General features: G+C 37.1%; 1 protein-coding gene across 10 annotated transcripts in view; it reads left to right on the forward strand.

Annotated features, from left to right (window-relative positions):
• The window catches only part of RBPJ (recombination signal binding protein for immunoglobulin kappa J region), a 242172-nt gene that overhangs the window by 205928 nt on the left and 14188 nt on the right, over positions 1-22056 (forward strand). For all 10 annotated transcript variants that reach the window (XM_061419841.1, XM_061419844.1, XM_061419849.1 and 7 more), the window contains 3 exons: positions 7673-7768; positions 16135-16300; positions 19008-19182. In XM_061419841.1, coding sequence (XP_061275825.1) covers positions 7673-7768; positions 16135-16300; positions 19008-19182 — 437 coding nt within the window. The remainder of the gene's footprint in view (positions 1-7672; positions 7769-16134; positions 16301-19007; positions 19183-22056) is intronic.

The raw sequence follows: 22056 nt of genomic DNA on the forward strand, positions 1-22056 counted from the left end.
AAGAAAACTCAAAAATAGTTGCTCCATACTCTTCTTCAAATAATTTTTAATTGGCTTCCATTCAGAATGAATATTTTATAAGGAATTATGGAATGAAATAAAGAATACATAAACTTCAAAACTTGTTAAATAGTAACTGTTAAAACAGATTATGAGTTTCAGCTTTATTGTCACTGTTTTTTTTTTTTTTTAATAATTCAGCAATACAAAGTAGTAATTCTACTGGTAAGGTCCTTATAGCACCTATATTGTTTTCAAATAAAATTTCCCTTGTTCTTTCTTAAAAAGACATTGGATGATTTTCTCATCTTACTTTTGGAAGGAACAATTTTGGTTTTCTTTAATCCACTTATTTTCATCCCAGGTAAATTGCCCCACCCCTCTGATATTTGGCAATATCTGGAGACATTTTTGGTTGTCACACATTGAGGAAAGGTGTTATTGGCTTCTAATTGGTAGAAGTTAGAGATACTGCTAAACACCCTCCGGTGTGCTGTACAGCCCCCTCACACCAGAGAATTGTTTAGCCCAGGATGTCAACAGTGCCTAGATTGAAAACCTGTTCATTTGAAGACACTCTACTCTGTTTGAGTGAAGAGCATATGGGCTATCACTTCATGGGCTTTACTTTTTAATTGTGTTTCTTTTGAGTATATTACCTTAATTTTTTTTAATGGCTCTTTAAGGTACGAAATAGAACTATCAACCTACAATTGCCAGAGAACATAATTTTAATGTTTGATATTCTATTAACAAACTGGATTTTGTCTTGTTGAAGAAGATGTTTGTTAAATTGTTATTACAGAACAACTATTATTAAAGTTTTTAGTTGCTTTTTCAAGAATTTGTATTATAAATATGAAGGGAAAAGACAAGGAAAACTGGAGCTATCTTGCATTCATCATAAATATGTTGAGATCTGTACTCTTTTGTCATGATGACGTTGTGAACAGTTACTTCCAATATGAGCAGCTAGCATGATAACCAGTGCCTGGGAAGTAATGGGCTCTCAATAAATCTTTAATGGGAAGACGGATAAAAGTATAGCTTACCTGTTACGCTTGCAGAAACTCGTGCCTTGCAAGTCAGGTGGGACACCTGATCCTTTACCTCCTGGTCCCTTCCTTTCAAGTTTGCTGTCAAACTTAAGTGGAAGTCTTCCAACCTCTACCTCCTGCCCGCTTCCTCCTGCTGTTCTAAGAAAATAATAATAATAGGTAGAGTTGCCTGACCCTTGATATTTGTCAGATTGTGGGGATACTTAATTTAAAATATTTTTCACAATATGAGCTATTAATGTCATTTTTTTTTAAACAGGTGAGAAAACTCAGGCTTAGTAATTGATAAGAGTTAAGATTCAGACCCCTGTTTTATACCAAAACTGGGCTCATAACCAGTGCAAAATATCTAATAATATTAATTTTGTCTTCAAGAGCCAGACTGCCTAAGTTTGAATCCTGAGACTTCAGTGTCATTTTGGAAAGTTACTTAACTGTTCCTCCATTTTTAAAATGTGTCTGATAGTGTGTCTTAGAGGCTTTGCATACTGTTTGGGATGACAAGGGAAAAGCCCTGACATCTGACACACTAATTGCTAAATGATATAATAGAGACTATAATGCAAGTAGAATCCAGTATGGGGAAATATATTTGAAATTGCTTCTTAAAATTTTTTTTTCAAGTATATTGCAACTATTCACATTTTATGCCAGTGACTGGACATCTGTGTCAGTTTTGTCAAGATACTGACCTTCTGGCTTAGCTTTTGTTTCCTTATCTACCTTGAACACTTTGGTCAGTCATATGACTTAGTCGCGCCTCAGATCCCGTATTATCCTTATCCTCTTCATGCTACACCACTTGTCCACTACCCAGCAGGTTTGAGAATGTGCTGTCTATTCCCTTGGAATGTTAGTGGGAACTGTCACTATCATTTATGAATTTCAACATTAGCCAGTCCTTCAGTACAGATTTTCAGTCATTTACATTGTCAGCGTCTTTCTCCATTCCCTAGAGAGTATTTTCAAATATCAGTAGTACCTATGGCCTTCTTCTGACCTGTTAGGCATCACAGCAGACTCTCATTTTACAAAAATTGGTAAGACTTTTTGTTAGCTGGTGGCTGACTTCTTGCTGAAATTAGAGACTTACACCTTTGCAGCATCTCAGTCTTGATTGTTACCTTTTTTGGGGTTGTCTCCTTCCTTAGCATCTCATAGACAGTTTCAGTTCTACCCTTACTGGTTCTTCATTTCCTTTTATACGTTTTCTTCTTGACATTCCCATCACTGTGTTTTCTTTCTCAGAGATTTAATTCACTTCCATGGCTTTAGTTGTGAGCTATATACCAATGAACCCTACTTTTCCAGCCCTGATCCTTCTCAGGAACTACAGGTGGTTATTTCCAACAACCTACCAGCTTGGAGTTCTGGGGCATTTTAGAGTCGACATTTGTCAAATATGATGGAACTTATTATACACTTGCCTCTCCTGAAACAAAACACTTAAAAGTTGTCTTCTGTACTATCTTCTATTACCTCTTCCTTAGTGTGTCAGCCTTATTTCAAGTTCTTCTCTGTGCTTTCTAAAGTCCTTTCCCTATTTCACCACTAAAATTAACTGAAAAATAAAATTGACTGTATGTCTTAAAAAAAAAAAAACCCTTAAGATCTTACGTTGCCTTTTGTGTCCATTGAAAATCCAGATTCCACAGCATGGCGCTTTTTCTTTTTTTTTATGATTTTGTTTCTTTAGTTTTAGCTCGTGAGATTTTGGGTCTTCATTACTGCATGTGGGATCTTTTTGTTAGTTGCCTGCATGTGAAGTCTTAGTTGCAGCATGTTGGATCTAATTCTGTGATCAGGGATCAAACTCCGACCCCCTCCTTTCGGGTCGCTGAGTCTTAGCCACTGGACCACCAGGGGAATCACAGCATGGTGTTTTTTTGGTAATGGGGTTTGGTGGCTCAGATGGTGAAGAATCTGACTGCAATGTGGGAGACCCAGGTTCCAACCCTGTATTGGGAAGATCCCCTGGAGAAGAAAATGGCAACCCATTCCAGTGTTCTTGCCTGGAAAAGTCCATGGACAGTGGAGCCTGGTGGGCTGCAGTCCATGGGGTTACAAAGAGTTGGACAGAACTGAGCAACTAACGCTTTCACTTTGGGATAAAATTAAATGATGATCTTTTCCCAGTTTCAAAGAGATGGATTTTTTTTTTTTTTTAAGATTTTAAGTGTTTTCTAGGTATTTTAAGAATTTTATTACCTGCTATTGCTTTTATCATCATCTGTCATAGGGTGGGATTTGAATTAACTTAAACTTTTATATTTATTATTTAAATTTTTTTTAAAGATTTATTTATTTTTGGCCGTGTTGGGTCTTTGTTGCTGCGCATGCTTTTTTCTCCAGCTGCGGCGAGCGGGGACTCCTCTTCATTGTGGTGCACAGTCTTCTCTTTACCGCGGCTTCTCTTGTTGTGGAGCACGGTCTCAAGGGTACATAGGCTACAGTAGTTGCAGAACGACTCAATGGTTGTGGCTCAAGGACTCTAGAGCGAGAGCCCAGTAGTTGTGGCGCTTGGGCTTGGTTACTCCGCAGCATGCGGGATCTTCCCGGACCAGGGATTGAATCAGGGTCCTTTATTACCTCTGCCCTCCTTTACATCAGTTCAGTTCAGTCGCTCAGTCGTGTCTGACTCTTTACGACCCCATGAATCGCAGCACGCCAGGCTTCCCTGTCCATCACCAACTTCTGGAGTTTACTCAAACTCATGTCCATCGAGTCGGTGATGCCATCCAGCCATCTCATCTCTGTCATCCCTTTCTCCTCCTGCCCTCAATCCCTCCCAGCATCAGGGTCTTTTCCAATGAGTCAACTCTTTGCATGAGGTGGCCAAAGTATTGAAGTTTCAGCTTTAGCATCATTCCTTCCAAAGAAATCCCAGGACTGATCTCCTTTAGGATGGACTGGTTGGATCTCCTTGCAGTCCAAGGGACTCTCAAGAGTCTTCTTCAACACCACAGTTCAAAAGCATCAATTCATCAGTGCTCAGCTTTCTTCAGAGTCCAACTCTCATATCCATACATGACTACTGGAAAAACCATAGCCTTGACTAGATGGACTTTTGTTGACAAAGTAATGTCTCTGCTTTTTGATATGCTATCTAGGTTGGTCATAACTTTCCTTCCAAGGAGTAAGCATCTTTTAATTTCATGGCTGCAGTCACCATCTGCAGAGATTTTGGAGTCCCAAAAGATAAAGTCTGACACTGTTTCCACTGTTTCCCCATCTATTTCCCATGAAGTGATGGGACCAGATGCCATGATCTTAGTTTTCTGAATGTTGAGCTTTAAGCCAACTTTTTCACTCTCCACTTTCACTTTCATCAAGAGGCTTTTGAGTTCCTCTTTACTTTTTGCCATAAGGGTGGTGTCATCTGCATATCTGAGGTTATTGATATTTCTCCCAGCAATCTTGATTCCAGCTTGTGCTTCTTCCAGCCCAGCGTTTCTCATGATGTACTCTGCATGGAAGTTAAATAATCAGGGTGACAGTATACAGCCTTGACGTACTCCTCTTCCTATTTGAACCAGTCTGTTGTTCCATGTCCAGTTCTAACTGTTGCTTCCTGACCTGCAAATAGGCTTCTCAAGAGCCAGGTCAGGTGGTCTGGTATTCCCATCTCTTCCAGAATTTTCCACAGTTTATTGTGAACCACACAGTCAAAGGCTTTGGCATAGTCAGTAAAGCAGACATAGATGTTTTTCTGGAACTCTCGTGCTTTTTCCATGATCCAGCAGATGTTGGCAATTTGATTTCTGGTTCCTCTGCCTTTTCTAAAACCAGCCTGAACATCTGGAAGTTCACGGTTCACGTATTGCTAAAGCCTGGCTTGGAGAATTTTGAGCATTACTTTCCTAGCGTGTGAGATGAGTGCAATTGTGTGGTAGTTTGAGCATTCTTTGGCATTGCCTTTCTTTGGGATTGGAATGAAAACTGACCTCTTCCAGTCCTGTGGCCACTGCTGAGTTTTCCAAATTTGCTGGCATATTGAGTGCAGCATTTTCACAGCATCATCTTTCAGGATTTGAAATAGCTCAAGTGGAATTCCATCACCTCCACCCTCTTTGTTCGTAATGATGCTTTCTAAGGCCCACTTGACTTCACATTCCAGGATGTCTGGCTCTAGGTGAGTGATCACACCATCGTGATTATCTTGGTCGTGAAAATCTTTTTTGTACAGTTCTTCTGTGTATTCTTACCACCTCTTGTTAATATCTTCTGCTTCTGTTAGGTCCATACCATTTCTGTCCTTTATCGAGCCCATCTTTGCATGAAATGTTCCCTTCGTATCTCTAATTTTCTTGAAGAAATCTCTAGTCTTTCCCATTCTGTTGTTTTCCTCTATTTCTTTGCACTGATTGCTGAGGAAGGCTTTCTTATCTCTCCTTTCTATTCTTTGGAACTCTGCATTCAGATGATTATATCTTTCCTTTTCTCCTTTGCTTCTCCTTTTGCTTCTCTTCTTTTCACAGCTATTTGTAATGAAAAGCTATTTGTAATGTAAAGCCATTTTGCGTTTTTGCATTTCTTTTCCATGGGGATGGTCTTGATCCCTGTCTCTTGTACAGTGTCAGGAACCTCTGTCCATAATTCATCAGGCACTCTGTCAGATCTGGTCCCTTAAATCTATTTCTCACTTCCACTGTATAATCATAGGGATTTGACTTAGGTCATACCTGAATGGTCCAGTGGTTTTCCCTACTTTCTTCAATTTAAGTCTGAATTTGGCAATAAGGAGTTCATGATCTGAGGTACAGTCAGCTCCCCGTCTTGTTTTTGCTGACTGTATAGAGCTTTTCCATCTTTGGCTGCAAAGAATGTAATCAGTCTGATTCTGGTGTTGACCATCTGGTGGTGTCCATGTGTAGAGTCTTCTCTTGTGTTGTTGGAAGAGGGTGTTTGATATGACCAGTGTGTTCTCTTGGCAAAACTTTTGGTCAGACCTCTATTTGAACCATGTTCAGTTCAGTCGCTCAGTCGTGTCCGACTCTTTGCGACCCCATGAATCGCAGGTCGCCAGGCCTCCCTGTCCATCACCAACTCCCGGAGATCACTCAGACTCACGTCCATGAAGTCAGTGATGCCATCCAGCCATCTCATCCTCTGTCATCCCCTTCTCCTCCTGCACCCAATCCCTCTCATGTATTTCATAACAATTTGTTTTCCAAATATGTTTTACTGTCTTTACTGGACTTTGAGCTTTGTTCCTGTGGTAAGGATTAATTCTCAATCTGTTAGATTCCAGTGTTACCTTGTGTGCCTTGAATCAGTAAATATAAACACTGTCATCTAGATCATCTTATTTATCCTCAACCACTCTATATTATGTCAGCATTATTCTTATTACCAGTTACAGAAACCAAGCTAGATGAGGTTAAGAGATATGCCCCAGGCCACTTAGTTTCAGAGTGCTTCAAGTGTAATTTCCCCACCTTTGATAACTTACTACTATTCTGTGGGCTTCCGTAGTGGCTCAGACCGTAAAGAGTCTGCCTGCAATGTTTGAGACCCACGTTCCATCCCTGGGTCGGGAAGATCCCCTGGAGAAGGAAATGGCAACCCACTGCAGTATTCTTGCCTGGAGAATCCCATGGACAAAGGAGCCTGGCAGTCCATGGGGTAGCACAGACTCGGACACAACTGAGCAACTAACTCTTTCACTTCACTTTTCATTATTCTATAGCTGTTCTCTTACACATTTGTCTTTTTACTTATAAATAAAACAGTATTCAGTGTATTAAAAGTGCTTCTTGATGATTGTTTTTGAAGCACTTCTGCTTTAATTTTGTAATGTGTTAAACATCTTAAGAATTAGGATTCTGCTGATTCAGATATGTGAAAGTTTGACCTGTGTAGACCTTGGGTTCTTTGTATTCTATTGTATTGCTTAGCAAAATAATTGATAAATGTTTTTAAGACATTGAACTTTTTTTACAGTATTTGCGTAATAAATGGATAGTTGGAGTACTTTGTACCCAAAACAGTTAACATTGTATTTTTTCCAAAATTTAATTGTTCTTCCCTAATTTGAATTATCTTTTATTAAACTTTGTGTTTAGTAACATCATTGAGAGTAATTATGAGTTTGTATATAAATAATAGCCCTTTCTTATTCCTTTTGTAGGGTTGTTATTTTAAGAACATGTAATACTAAATTTGAATGACCTGAGAATTTCTTATGGATTTGTATTTGGTGAAAAACACTCATTCTAATAGCTGGAGGAGAGGCCCTAGTCTTAGTGGTGAATTAGATTATTAAGTACAAAAATATTGCTCATGATTAATTTTACAAAGGGTTTAAAGCCTAATAAGCAATGTACTTGGTGTTTCTAGTTACTCTATAAGTTGTAAGTTTGGTTTAATTGAGTTATATCATAAATTCCTATAGTGAGGGACAGCTTCTTTGCAGAGAAAAAAGTATACTGTTGAAGACGAGCAGTATTTATTTCTTCATTGTATAATACTTTTTAAATTAGTTATGGTTTGTTTTGCTTTATTGCTTTCATTTTTAGATTTACTTGTTTGAAACATTTAAGCATTCTTTTTACAGAACATAGTAATATTCCAAATCTTACTCCTGTAATAGTAATATTTATATTTTATTTTAGAGAAGCTATGCGAAATTATTTAAAAGAGCGAGGGGATCAAACAGTGCTTATTCTTCATGCAAAAGTTGCACAGAAGTCATATGGAAATGAAAAAAGGTAAGATTATTTTTTCTTTTTGTGGATAGTTAATAGTTATCAGATGAATTTACAAATGATGTATTGATATGCAAGTAAGAGAATGGTTTCTGTTATTGGGTTATGTGCAAGTACAAAGTGAAAAGTACAGGATTTGTCTCTATTGTTTCTATTTAGTATAGATCCTCTGGCTAAATCCCTCATTTCACAAAATGAAATAATCCATAATTTTTATTCAGGACTCTATAGTATTCCCTAAGTACTTCTGTGGTACATTAGCTCATTCAAAAAGTAGTTTTCCTTTTGGTGCAAAATGTAGTTTTATAAAGAAATATGACCTCAATATTACCATTTTAAAAAGAAAAGGCTTAAACAGACCCCAGAATTAAATTATGGAGTGATTGTGAAGAAAAGTACTCCCAGCCCTTTCCACCTTGACTGTGTGCCTGTTCAGGTTAAGGGAAAAACAGCAGAGTTGAGCTGGTGCTCATATTATGTGAATGTGGCCTTACAGAAATGACCTATAAATCAGATTAGCCAAAATTAGATAACATTTTAATATTTAGTGTTTATCTTAGTATCTTTTAAATTTCAATATTTTTGGCATATACTTGTGGGGTTTTGTTACTTGTTTTTTTCACTTAGTTCCTAGAATTTTTCTGTTAATAGTTTCTCAAGTCTTTGTCTTTCAGATAGCATTTTTATGTTAAGCATAAAATAACATGCTTTGGTGGACAAGGCTGCTTATGGAGGAACATGAAAGATTTTTTGGGTTGGCTCGAAAGGTAATAAAACTGAACTGGAAGAAGGAATGAAAATTTAGGTTTAAGTATTGGATTGAAAGGAATGAGTGGAGTCTTTTCGATTCCAGAAAATCTTTGAGTTTGTGAGATAAAGGAAATCTTAGCATATGCATAAGAGAAAGGAAATGGAGTACATTGATTGAATGTGCTAAAAATTTTTTAAATAGTCTGTTTCTCAAAGTCCTCTAAATCTGAGCTGAAACTATTTAGTTGATAATCTTATCATCAAAGAGGATTAGCAGCTGAAAACAGTATTTAGGACTCATATTGTCAAGTGTTTGTTTTTAGTTATTCAAGTTCTCTAAATTTCTGATTACTCATGAAACTTAATCATCTGATTCAAATACTAGAAGAAGTTGGTACCTATGGTTTGGGACATAGAAGCCAAATCAAGATAGTGGCCCCTTTTTGCATGAAGTTGATACTGGGTATTCAGGTCTCCCTGCCCCATGACCTCATGTAAATACAGGAGACGGTCTTTTTTTTCTTTTTTTTTTTTAAACTCCTAAGCAAAGCAAACCAAGTCAGTACCTTCATTACTTGAGATGGATCTAAAAGGCCGGTGTTGCACCTCATGGTGAAGAAGGAATAGCTTTCCTTTATCCAGTCATGATCTAGACATTGTTCAGGAAATGCCTTACAGATGTTTTAAAGTTTTAATCTTTAGAAGAATCTTGTAAATAGGAGTGCATTAGTTAGGAAACAACAGATCAGAGACTTTAGAAATGGGATGGTAGACAATAGAATAGAAAATACTAGAGATCTCTTCAAGAAAATTGGAGATGTCAAGAGAGCATTTCATGCAAGGATGGGCATGTTAAAGGACAGAAATAGTAAGGACCTATCAGAAGCAAAAGAGATTAAGAAGAGGTGGCAAGAATACACAGAAAAACCATACAAAAAAGGTCTTAATGACCTGGATAGCCACAGTGATGTGGTCATTCACCTAGCGCTCGACATCGTAGAGTATGAAGTTAAGTGGATCTTAGGAAGCATAACTACAAACAAAGCTAGAGGTGGAAGTGGTGGAATTCCAGCTGAGCTATTTAAAATCCTAAAAGAACATCTTCTTTTAAAGTGTTGTGCTCAATATGTCAGCAAATTTGGAAAACTCAGCAGTGGCCACAGAACTGGAAAAGATTAGTTTTCATTCCAGTCTCAAAGAAGAGCAATGCCAAAGAATGCTCAAAACATCATACAGTTGCTCTCATTTCACATGCTATATAGCAAGGTCATGCTCAAAATCCTTCAAGCTAGGCTTCAGCACTATGTGAACCAAGAACTTCTAGATGTACAAGCTGTGTTCCAAAGAGGCAAAGGAAGCAGAGATAAATTGCCAATATTCATTGGATTGTGGAAAAAGCAAGGAAGTTCCAGAAAATCATCTGCTTCATTGACTATGCTAAAGCCTTTGACTGTGTTGATCACAACAAACTGAAAAATTCTTAAGGAGATGGGATTACCAGACCACCTTACCTGTCTCTTGAGAAACCTGTGTGTGAGTCAAGAAGCAACAGTTAGAACTGGACATGGGATAACTGACTGGTTCAAAATTGGGAAAGGAGTACGTCAAAGCTGTATATTGTCATCTTGGTTATTTAGCTTTTATGCAGAGTACATCATACGAAATGCTGGGCTTGATAGCTCACAAGCTGGAATCAAGATTGTCAGGAGAAATATCAACAACTTCAGATACGCACATGATATCACAGTAATGGCAGAAAGTAAAGAGGAACTAAAGGGCCTCTTGATGAAGGTGAAAGAGGAGAGTGAAAAACCGGGCTTGAAACTCAGTATTAAAAAACTAAGATCGTAGCATCTGGTCCCATCACTTCATGGCAAATAGAAGGGGAAAAAGTGGGAGCGGTGACAGATTTTATTTTCTTGGGCTCCAAAATCAATGCAGACTGACTGCAACCATGAAATTAAAAGATGCTTGCTTCTCAGAAGAAAAGCTATGACAAACCTAGACAGCCAGCATATTAAAAAGTAGGGACATCACTTTGCCAACAGAGGTGATTACAGTAGTCATGTATGGATATGAGAGCTGGACCATAAAAAGGGCTGAGTGCCGATAATTGATGCTTTTGTATTGTGATACTGGAGAAGCCTCTCGAGAGTCCCTTGGACTGCAAGGAGATCAAAACAGTCAGTCCTAAAGGAAATCAGTCCTGAATATTCATTGGAAGGATTGATGCTAAAGCTCAAGCTTCAGTACTCTGGCCACCTGACTCATTGGAAAAGACTCTGATGCTGGAAAAGATTGAGGGCAGGAGAAGAAGGGGTCGACAGAGGATAAGATGATTGGATGGCATCACCGACTCAATGGACATGAATTTGAGCAAACTCCAGGAGATAGTGAAATACAGAGGAGCCAGGTGTGCTGCAGTCCGTGGGGTTGCAAAGAGTCGGACATGACTTAGTAACTGAACAACAACAGTGAAAATAGGAATAATTTAACTTAACAAGTTCATTGTATAGCTGCTCACCTGGGCTGTGTTGCTTTCCCTCTCCCCACCCATGTATTTTTGAAGATCCATTTTTTTAGTATGTTTTGATTCATTTATTAACTCATTTTTTCTTTATTTCTGACAGCCTGCTAGATTCTAGGTACTATGCAAAAGGCTCTTTTAAGCCAAGAGTTTTAAAAGTCGCTATGTCATTTAATACTGAAGTGGATAACTGAGACCCAGTGGAGTTACAGACAGGGAAGAGCTTCTCAAAGTCCCAGATAAGATTCCTGTTTGCTAGTCACTGTTAAAAATATAAAGCTATAGTGGCTTATTGAGTTAAAATAGGTGATTTAGTGATTATCTTTTATTATGGTTGTATTTATTTTCAATTTCTTTCTATTAAGGAAAGATCAAGGAATCTAAGCTTCTGACTCCAAAAAATGAAAGGATTAAAAAAAAATGCCAGAGTAACTACTTTCTTATATGTACTGTGTTATTAACATTTCCAGAAGAGACATGGCACTAGTTTTACAGTAAAGGCAAAAACGTCTCAAAATTACTTGATTTTTAAAAAGTATTAATAGTCAGGGGCTGCTAACGGAGGCCAGTCTCCAGGGTGATTGTCAGGGCTTCTTACTGGAAGAGGTCTTGTCCCTTGCTGCTTGGTAGAGTGTAGTAGAAAGAGGAATATCTGCTTTCTTTCTTGTTGATCAGATTCAGGCCTTTCTGAAACGCTGCTAAGTTTAGGCATGAGGTAACCTGGGGACATGACCACAGTCCTCTTGGCTTACAAAATAATTCCAGTGAATGATGCTAGAAATATTTGAGATGGAAGTTTTATCCTAAAATTTAAATTGTTCTGAGAATTCACTTTAGTGCCTAATAAGGAATATTTCTTTGCTTAACACATTTGGTATCCCACTTACGTTAGTGGTTAGTTTTAACCTTTCATTGAAGACGTTCTTTACAAGATTGAAAAATAAACTTAAAGAAAAAATTATTTTGTCTAGAGGAAAATTTCCATTAAAGATATGGAAATGTCATTTGATGTATTAACGTTTCTTCAACTTTGTGTTAGGGGAAGTATGAATAATCATCAAAGGGTAATGATTCTGCCAGAATAGACAGATAATGTAAATGATGTGTTTAGATTTTGTCTGATATTATGTATTGGGCTGAATAAAAAGACTTCTTTGAATCTGTAAGGTATTTTCCAGACCTCATCTTAGGATTTGAGGGAAAAGTTGTTGAATCATTCTCTGAAAATAAAGACTGATTGTTTGACTTAGGAAATGAATAAAATCATAAATGTGTGCATATCGCCACCAAGTGGTAGATAAAAGCATTGTTTGCCTAAGTTGCTAAGATGTAGCTACTGGAGAAGGCAGTGGCACTCCACTCCAGTACTCTTGCCTGGAAAATCCCATGGACGGAGGAGCCTGGAAGGCTGCTGTCCATGGGGTCGCTAAGGGTGGGACATGACTGAGCGACTTCACTTTCACTTTTCACTTTCATGCACTGGAGAAGGAAATGGTAACCCACTCCAGTGTTCTTGCCTGGAGAATCCCAGGGACAGGGGAGCCTGGTCGGCTGCTGTCTATGGGGTCGCACAGAGTTGGACACGACTGAAGCGACTTAGCAGCAGCAGCAGCAGCTACTGGGAAAGATTAGAAAATAAAGGCACATTGTTTCGTAAAGTATGCTTTCATAGCAGCTGTTAAACTCTGAAAGCTGACCACTTGATTTCAGACTTTTCACTGATTGGGACATGTTGACCATCTGTCCAAGTTAAAAACATCGATTTACATACTACTGTAAAGGTATATAATTAATTTTTCTTCTGTTAATTAGGTGATATTCTTTCCTTCCCTTCCTTCCTTTAATTTCTTTTCATTTGTCTGTAATTTTTAAATTGATGATTATCTTCTGTTTGATTATTATATTACTGCAGAAGTCTCTGAAGATGAAGATATGATTCATTAGCTGATTTTTTTAGGTGGTGGCAATATTGGAATGTTTAAAATATGATTTCATCATCACATGGTAGAAATAATCTTAATGTTTATATTGGATTTGCTATTTTCTTGCATCACAGCTTTTTTAAAATTAGTTGTAGAGTTGATATAAAACTAAGGCTAGTTTAGAGACAGTTGAAGACTTCATTTTTCTTAGATTTATTACATGACTGGAAAGCACTTTCAGTATAGAACCTTAGTCAGTGTTTTAAGTGATAAAGAATTTCTTGACAGTCTTTCTGATTTTATGCCCTGTTGGTTTCATACCACTTTATCGCAGTACTTTTGAGAAAACCAGCACTACTGAGTCTTCTGGGCTTTCCTTGTGGCTCAGCTGGTAAAGAATCCGCCTGCAATGCGTGAGACCTGGGTTCGATTCCTGGGTTGGAAAGATCCCCTGGAGAAGGGAACAGCTACCCACTCCAGTATTCTGGCCTGGAGAATTCTGTGCACCGTATAGTCTATGGGGTCGCACAAGTCAGACATGACTGAGCGACTTTCATTTTCTTTTTCACTTTCACTGAGTCTTTAACAGTTTAGACCTCTTTCCAGATGTGAAATAAAAGTATCTTTTGTGATAACTTGTTGGGATTTGATTACTATATTTGGTACACTATACTAAAACACAGCAAGTTTTATAGCTTGTATACCAGTTTACTAAGGAGACCTATTATTTGTCAGTGTTCAATAAAATACTAATAGGAGATAAGTTTTCCAAAATTGAGGCCTTCTCTGCTTCCTAATAGTGTGCCAGCGAGGAATTTGAGTCTGTGCCATGGTAAGTATTGGGTAGTTCCCAGCATTAGAGGCCAGAGAGATCCCTGGTATAGACTTGAATGAGCAAATTCCAGAACTTGCCCGGCTAATCTAGGCATCCCTCCAGATTTGGAGTGACCTGGAGCTGAGCCCAGTGCCTCTGCTGTGACCTCTGTACTCATGGCAACAAGGAGTGTTATACAGGCAAAAAAGCCACTCTGATTCCCTTCTCTTGGCTTAGAAAAGTATGAGAAGACCCTCAGAAGGTTTTTCTCCTCACTCAGCCTGACCCTTTCAGCCTACTAGGTCTACTTTCCAATTATTCCTGGTTTCATATCCTATTGTTCTCCTCTGGACTCCAGCCACACTGGTCTGTTGTTTCTCTGCTGTCTATGTTAGTCCTCCCTACTTCAGAGCTTTTGTGCTTGCTGTTCCCTCTTCTGAAATGCTCTTCCCCAGATACCCATGGCCATAGGTCCTAACTCAAGGTCACTTTCTTTAAGAAATTTTCCTTGGCCACTCTGGTAGCCACTTACATTTTTAAGTACCCCTTCCTTGCTTTATTTTCCCCCTCACCAGCTAAAGTATATATTTTATTTTAGTCATCTACATTTTTAAAATTGTCTATCTTATTAAAGTATGAGTTCCCTTAGGGCAAGGATTTTTGTTTAACTACTAATATTTTTCCAGTGCCTGATACAGACTAGGAATGTAGTAAAATTTTGTGAATTAGTGAAAATTAAAAACACCCAGCTCACTTCTTATAAATTGTGTGTAGATTGCCTCTTAAGTAGTAGTCTTTGGTAGAGTTGAGCAAAATGTGGATGCCATTGTTTATTTTGATTCAATTCAGTCAGTATTATAGTAGGTGCTGAGGGGGGAGCAAACAAGTAGATACTCTGCTACTTTTAGGATGGACCGAGAACAAAATCCAGCATGGTGGTATCTGTGTGTTTCTGTGCATGCACACGTGTGTGTGTATGTGTGATATACATGGATACACTTCTTTTTTTTAAAAGTCTGTACATTGTTGGCCTAAAAAGTGGTAAAAAAGAATAATAAATTAGCTGCTAAATTTTAGAATCAGGAATTTTATATAAAACTTGGTTTTAGGTGACTACTGGAAAATTGGAGGATGTGACCAACACGCGACCTCCATGCCCTCAGTTCAGCCATGTGGGAATGCTTGCAGTTCTCAGTTGTTTCCTTGCCATCAGAGCCACGCACTAGTGGGTGATGATCTTTGCAGTTAAGCTTTTTTTTTTTTCCTTACAGTGAACTTAAAAGAATTAAGATAGAAATTTCTATGCTTATAACTATATAAAAAGTGGGAATTGCCTTGAAGGTTTTGTGTTTTAATAAAGAAGGGAAGGAACATACATCTTTGGACAATTAAAGAATATTTCTACTTATTTATTGTACACCCTGTCCACTCACTCAGATTACTTACCTGGCCACTATTTGAGTTTACTTGGCTATTATCTGAGTAGGTATTTGAGTTTTCAGGCCCCTTGATGAGACATGACATATTAATAAATGTTTTAAAGTGTGTATAAGTCAATGTGTGTAATCAAGCGAAGGAGTTACCCCCTATATAAGGACTGGATTCATGGTCTTCTGAATTAGGTAAAATGTGGAGCTTGAGCTAGACTTCAAAATAATCTAACTGCTAAGAGAAAATTATAAGGAAGTTATTCTAGGTGGGAAGAATTTGTGAGGGCAGGTTATTGACATCTAACAAAACAAATCTGTTGGTTGTCTTTGAGTTAAAGGGACATAATATATTGTTCTTTGATCCACATGCAGCAGGTGTTTAGGTGATAAGATACATAGTAAACATGATCCATTTTGCCTTTAATTCTTTTACTTATATTAATATTTTGCAAGTGTCTACTTTGGGCACTGTTCTGTTTTCCAGATTAGTTACCAAATGAAGTTAGGAGTGATATCCATACCAAGAATGTCATTAATTAACAGTACATCATTTTGAGTAGACCTTAACCATTAATTGCAGATTCTGTGGTGTTGTACCTTATTTTTGTATATGTTGGAGTACATTGGATTTGCTGAAGTGCAGGTGTTCAAAACTCTGAGCTGTGTGAAAATTTATGTTACCTGCTCTGAAAGTATCTAGGCTAAGTGAATGCATAGTGTCAATATAGATGAACCTTAACTGGAACAAATGGAAGTATTGATTTCTGCGCTGTGGGTATGGTTATTTGCATTACAAAAGGCTTCACCAAAATGTTTCTTTAGAAACTAACTTGATATAGTTCAACATGATTTTGTATTCATATGTTCAAGAAAAGGAAGTGCTTTCTTGAGTGTAATTGCATTGTGTTTCCTCCCCTCTGTTTTAGGTTTTTTTGCCCTCCTCCTTGTGTATATCTTATGGGCAGTGGATGGAAGAAAAAAAAAGAACAAATGGAACGCGATGGTTGTTCAGAACAGGAATCTCAACCATGTGCTTTTATTGGAATAGGAAATAGTGACCAAGAAATGCAGCAACTGAACTTGGAAGGAAAGGTAAGTTTACATGGTTCCCTGTAAAGAGCACCATGATACCATAATGTAGTTTTCTTATTTTTGTAGTAGTGATTTTTTTTTTTTCATTTTATGGTTACTGGTAGCATTCTTGAATATATAAATCAGAACTGGAATAACCTCTAATAGCTGAGATCTAGTCATGACTCGTGAAGCTTGAGTTTTGACATTTAAAGGTGGCGCACAGAAAGCTTCCTCAGCTTGCCAGCAGTTTTAGCAGGCTGCGAATCATATTTCTACTGGGGGCCAATAGTAAATTTAGGAGGCTAATTGCCCATCCTTGTAAGGGCATGATATTCAAATAACAATGAAAATACATAGTTCACTAATGCCTTACTCTGCTCATTTAATCTTGGTCTTTTACTGGAAGCAAAGTATTAAATAAGTTGGTAATATCATAAATGTTTTATTTAGCTTCAGTGTGCAAAAGCACTGTCTTGTGTAGACAGGAACACTGTGAATAGCTTTCGTCAAACTTTAAGGGATTTTCTTTGATTACTTTGCTAAGGAATGCAGTTTATGAGTTAGTTTTACTAATTGTATTTTATGAATTTAGAAAGCAGTTATCTCAGTCTGTACCTTTAGTACTCAAAAATAATTCTTTATTGACTTAGCATCAACTTGTTTTCTCTTGCTATTAAAATTGAAAAATGGATATTTCTGATCTCAATGACCACATGAATGTCTTTTAAAATACTGCATAAATAGCTGTTTTCTCACTCAGTAACTATTTGTTGAATGCCTTAGTGTTTGCTGTATTGTAGTTGACACTAGGGATGGGAATTGGAGGGCAAGGTTGAGGGTGGTAAACTAGGAGATTTGTACTCTCATTTAATTTTTTTAGTGATGTTACAGATAATGAGTCATTTTACAGATAATGAACACTGAGAATAAAGAGCCTTAATATCAGTCTCCTTCAAATTTGAGTGTGTTTCTGTCATTTATATTCTTATAATTGTTATCATTAAGGGTTGTCAACTATGTATTTTAAGTTAGGTTTGAGAGAATTTACTACTGTAAAGACTGTTTCATTTTAAAATAGAGCAATATAAAATATATCTGAGTTATAACTCTTGAGCCACAGTTAAAGATATATTTGAGTAGTTGGTTGAACAAAGAGGCTTTGGTCACATCTCATGTATTTTTGTTATGTATGTCTCCAAGCTGTACACCTAGACATTTATAATTGTAATTGATAATTAGATAGGTAGTGAGAAGCCCATCCGTTTCATAGGTGACACAGTGGTCAAGAATCTGCCTGCCAATGCAAGAGACATGAGAGATGTGGATTCAACCCCTGGGTTTGGAAGATCCCCTGGAGAAGGAAATGGCAGCCCACTCCAGTATTCTTGCCTGGGAAATCCCATGGACAGAGGGGCCTGGCAGGCTACAGTCCATGGGATTGCAAAGGAATTGGACATGACTTAGCAACTAAACAACAGCAATTGAACTTTATTGCTAGCTTTAACTGCTTCCAGCAATTCTGAGGGCAGTAATACCAAACAGCATGCCCACTTGCTTTTCTGAGCATCGTGGCTTAGTACATCTTTCATCAACTTCTGCCATTATATCATTTCCCCAGGCCCTAGAAATTTGCAGAAAATAATACCTGAGAGCTTGAGTATTAACTAGTACTTAAAACACTTAATTACAGGGAAGTACAGTGTCTCTAAGCCAAAATTATGTGTTAATATTTAGTTTTAATGAAAAATGCTATTAGAGGAGTCTATAGAGAATAAGACTGGTTGAGAGTCAGCAGAAGGCATTCCAGGCAGAAGGAACAATATAATCGTATGCTTGGACCATCAAGATACAAGGACGAGGTCAGTTTGGTTCCAGGTAGGCAAAGATGGACCAAGCAGTGAGATGGATGCCGAGCTTCAGAAAGTGGCACTTTACTCCTGTCTTACTTAACAACCATTCATTTAAGGTAATATTGTTTTCTTTCAATAGCATGTTCATTGAATGGTACGATTAGTCATTATTGGGAAAGGAGGGATTTTATTTTGCATTATTGGGATTTATTTTGCATGTTGCATTCTTATTTTAATAGTACAACCAAGCTCTAGTATAGGTAGCCCTTATTTTTATTATGGTCATGGTATTTGACTATATAGTTATATTTTGGATCTGATGTTTTTAAAATAATTTGTTAAATATTCTCAGTTTTTGTTTTATATAGTTGAAGCTAGATAAGCTGTGCAACATGAATTTTTACCCTAATTAGTACTTAAATTTTTATTTTTAAGAATTACATGCCCTATACCTCTGTTGCTAGTATTGTTTTGTTTCTATAATTCAAATTCTACAATTCAGTTATGTCTATAGACTTTTGTAGCATTATATTTTGTATTTCTTTTTCATTTCAAGGCAAATGTTTTTATTGTCTGAAGGTCTTGATAATTCTGTAAATAGATGTAGAGCTATATAAAACAATAAAGATTATTTTTTTTAAAGTCTTTTTGAGAGAGGGAAACAGAATACAGTGTTGGTATTGTAGACTGAGTAAGGAAGACTTTGTACTTTGTTTTCAGAGATCAATTTCAGTACTTTTTACAGTTGGTTTTATCAGCTGTTAAGTGGAATTACTGCCTTAAGTCTGATCAAACTTAGCCATAGCCTTACTGAGTTATTTGTACATAGCTGACAGGGTTTTGATGCTATTAAGACTTATCCTTTTCTTTCACAGAACTATTGCACAGCCAAAACATTGTATATATCTGATTCAGACAAGAGAAAGCACTTCATGCTGTCTGTAAAGATGTTCTATGGCAACAGTGATGACATTGGTGTGTTCCTAAGCAAGCGGATAAAAGTCATCTCCAAACCTTCCAAAAAGAAGCAGTCACTGAAAAATGCTGACCGTGTGTATACATGTTTTCTTTTTTTCCCCTGAACTCCCAATATGAATTAATAAGACTAATTCAACTATTTTTTAAATTAAAATTTTCTTTTCAGTAGCCAGTTCATTCTTATAAAGTATTTTTTTGGTCTTCACTTTATCTGAAACAGTCATATTCAGTTTTTGCGGCTGCTTTGTTGTCTTTTTTCTCTAATTAAACATGGGCAATACCTGGTGTACCAAAGTGGTTCTTAACCAGAATTGCTTCCTCACTGCTCCCCAGAGGCATTAGGAGAAATGGGAGTTTCCTTTTGCTGTCAGTGACTAGAGGGAGTAGTGTTAGCACTGAGTGTCTAAATATCCTGCAGTGTGCAAGATGGGTCCTATTCCATAAGAATTGATTCACTCAGAGTATCAGAACACCTCTTCGAGAAGCACTGTTTTATCAATTGAACTTTGGAAGGCCATCATGAAAACCTAACAAAAATTTAATATGGTTGTCTTTCAGACTGCTGTCTCTGTACATTTTTAGACTTTCACCGGTAAATGCTGTTTGAATTATACATTTCAACTTTTATACCCGTTTTTCTTTTTTTATTTTGACTTTTTATTATGAAAACTTCCAAACTTACATGAAAGGGGTAGTGTTGATATAAGGTGACCAACCACCAGACTTCAACAGATTTTACCAATTCTACTTTATCATTTCTGTCACCACCAACTCTTCTTCCTCCTCCATTGCTGGAATTTTTTAACGTAAATCTTAGACATCCTGTCCTTTCGATCATTTCTGTAGTAGTGACTCTTAACAGAAATTTTTCCTTTTAAACGTCTCCATACCCAACAAAAGTTGATGATAGTTCATTAATGCCATCTACTGGCCAGTCCGTGTGCAGATTGATCATACTGTCTCAAAATATCTTTTTACAGTTGTGCTTTTGTTGTTTTGTTGTCTTCAGTAGTTGGCTTGTTCAAACTTGGATCCAAACAGGGTTCATATATTTTAACCTGAAATGGTTTCTGTTCTTTCTACTAGCCTTTTTTTTCTTTCTGTGTTATTTGTTTGTTGAAATTGGTTGATTTTTCCTATGGAATTTCCATATTCTGAATCTGACTGATTCGTGTTTCCTCTGTCTCTCATATCTCCTATAAACTGTTGATTAGACCTAAAGACCTTCATTTTAGAATTAGCTGGTTCTGCATATGTTCATTTCTCTCAGATCAGAAGTCTTATTGTCTGGTTATCCCACTTGTCACACTAAGACTGGTTATAGTAAGTAGAGTTGTTAGTCTAATCCAACAGTTACAAAATTCCTCAGGAAACTTTAACCAAATGATTTTAGTAGTCCTTCATCATGGTTGCAAAATAGTGGCATTTCTAATTCTTTTATTCTTAACTTTTGCATTTGTTAGCTGTTTGCTTTAAATGTAGTCTATGAAGAAAAGGCAGGATAAGAGCTTGTCTACTAATTTGCAGATAATAGTTTCATTCTTTGAAGGCGGAAGTTTTAGGATTTTGGTTAATTTGCTTGTTTTTACTTTGTTTTCTGTTTTTTTAATGAACTTATTCGATGTTATATAATGGGTGGTTTTTAGTCTGCTTTAGTCATTATCATCATTGTTATGGAAATTTCAAACGTACTAAAGTAGAGTTGCATAATAACATGAAACCTCTTGTGTTTATCCTCCAACTTTTCATCAGTGATCGGAACTTCAGACCAGTCTTGATTCATCTTGATCTGTAACCCTACTCCACCCACACTTTTCTCTGCCTTCATTTTAGTTTGATACAAATCCAAGATGTTGTATCACCTATAACTGTTTCTATGCCTCTCAGAAAGATAGTGTGTCTTTGTATTCTAATACAATTATAATAACCATGATCATACAAAAACAAACATAAAACAACTATAAAAAGAAATAATGTCTTAGTATCATTAAATACCTAGTCAGTGCTCAAATTGAAAATTGTCTAAAATGTGTGTAGGGGTTGGGGGTGTTGGTTATCCATTGGTTTGAATCAAAATTCAAATATGATTCACCAGATATTATATATTGTGTTGACTTATCATTGAATTTTCTTTTTAAATTTGTGGATTTTTCTCTTCATCTTTCTCTCTCTCATATTTATTTATTCAAGAGGCTAAGTCAATTGATTATGAGAGATTTTCACATACTGGATTTCAATAATTGTATTCCCTTGGTGTAGTTTAATGTATTTTCAGTAAATTGGTAGTGTCAAAGAGAAACAAAACTGGACATTAAAGGCGGTAAAAGCACATTTTATTCACTACATTTGCGATAGGGAAAAGAGCTTTCAGTATAGAGCTAAGCTCAATTACAAATACAACAAGGACAAGTGGAATTTATAGTCAAGGAGCAGAGTTGAACATTGTCAGTAGGTGGAAAGTTACTAAGAGGAGACATCGAGGGTGTGGGTATTCTTGACGAGAATTTTTATAAAGATAGGCCAAGTTGATCAGATGGACTTTCTGGGTGGCTCAGAGGATAAGAATCCATCTGCCAGTGCAGGAGACACAGGTTTGATTCCTGGGTCAGGAAGATCCCCTGGAGAGGAAATGGCAACCCACTCCAGTATTCTTGCCTGGGAAATCCCATGAACAGAAGAGCCTGGAGGGCTATATAATCCATGGGACCACAAAAGAGTTGCACACAACTTAGTGATTTAACAAGAACAAGATGATTAGATATAGAGGTGGAGGGAAAAAACTTGATCAGATATCAAGGATGGAAGGATGACTTAGCAGGATTCTTGGCAATAACTGGGCTAGCTAGGCCAATATTGGGACCCAAGGAAGAGTTTCCATGGGTAAAGGGCTCAGAGGAACCTGTCTGAAGTTTGGTTAAGGAGAGAGTCTTTGTCAGTAGTTAATTT

The sequence above is a fragment of the Bos javanicus genome, chromosome 6 (genome assembly GCF_032452875.1).
Source record: "Bos javanicus breed banteng chromosome 6, ARS-OSU_banteng_1.0, whole genome shotgun sequence".
In the NCBI taxonomy this organism is placed as follows: Eukaryota; Metazoa; Chordata; class Mammalia; order Artiodactyla; family Bovidae; genus Bos; species Bos javanicus.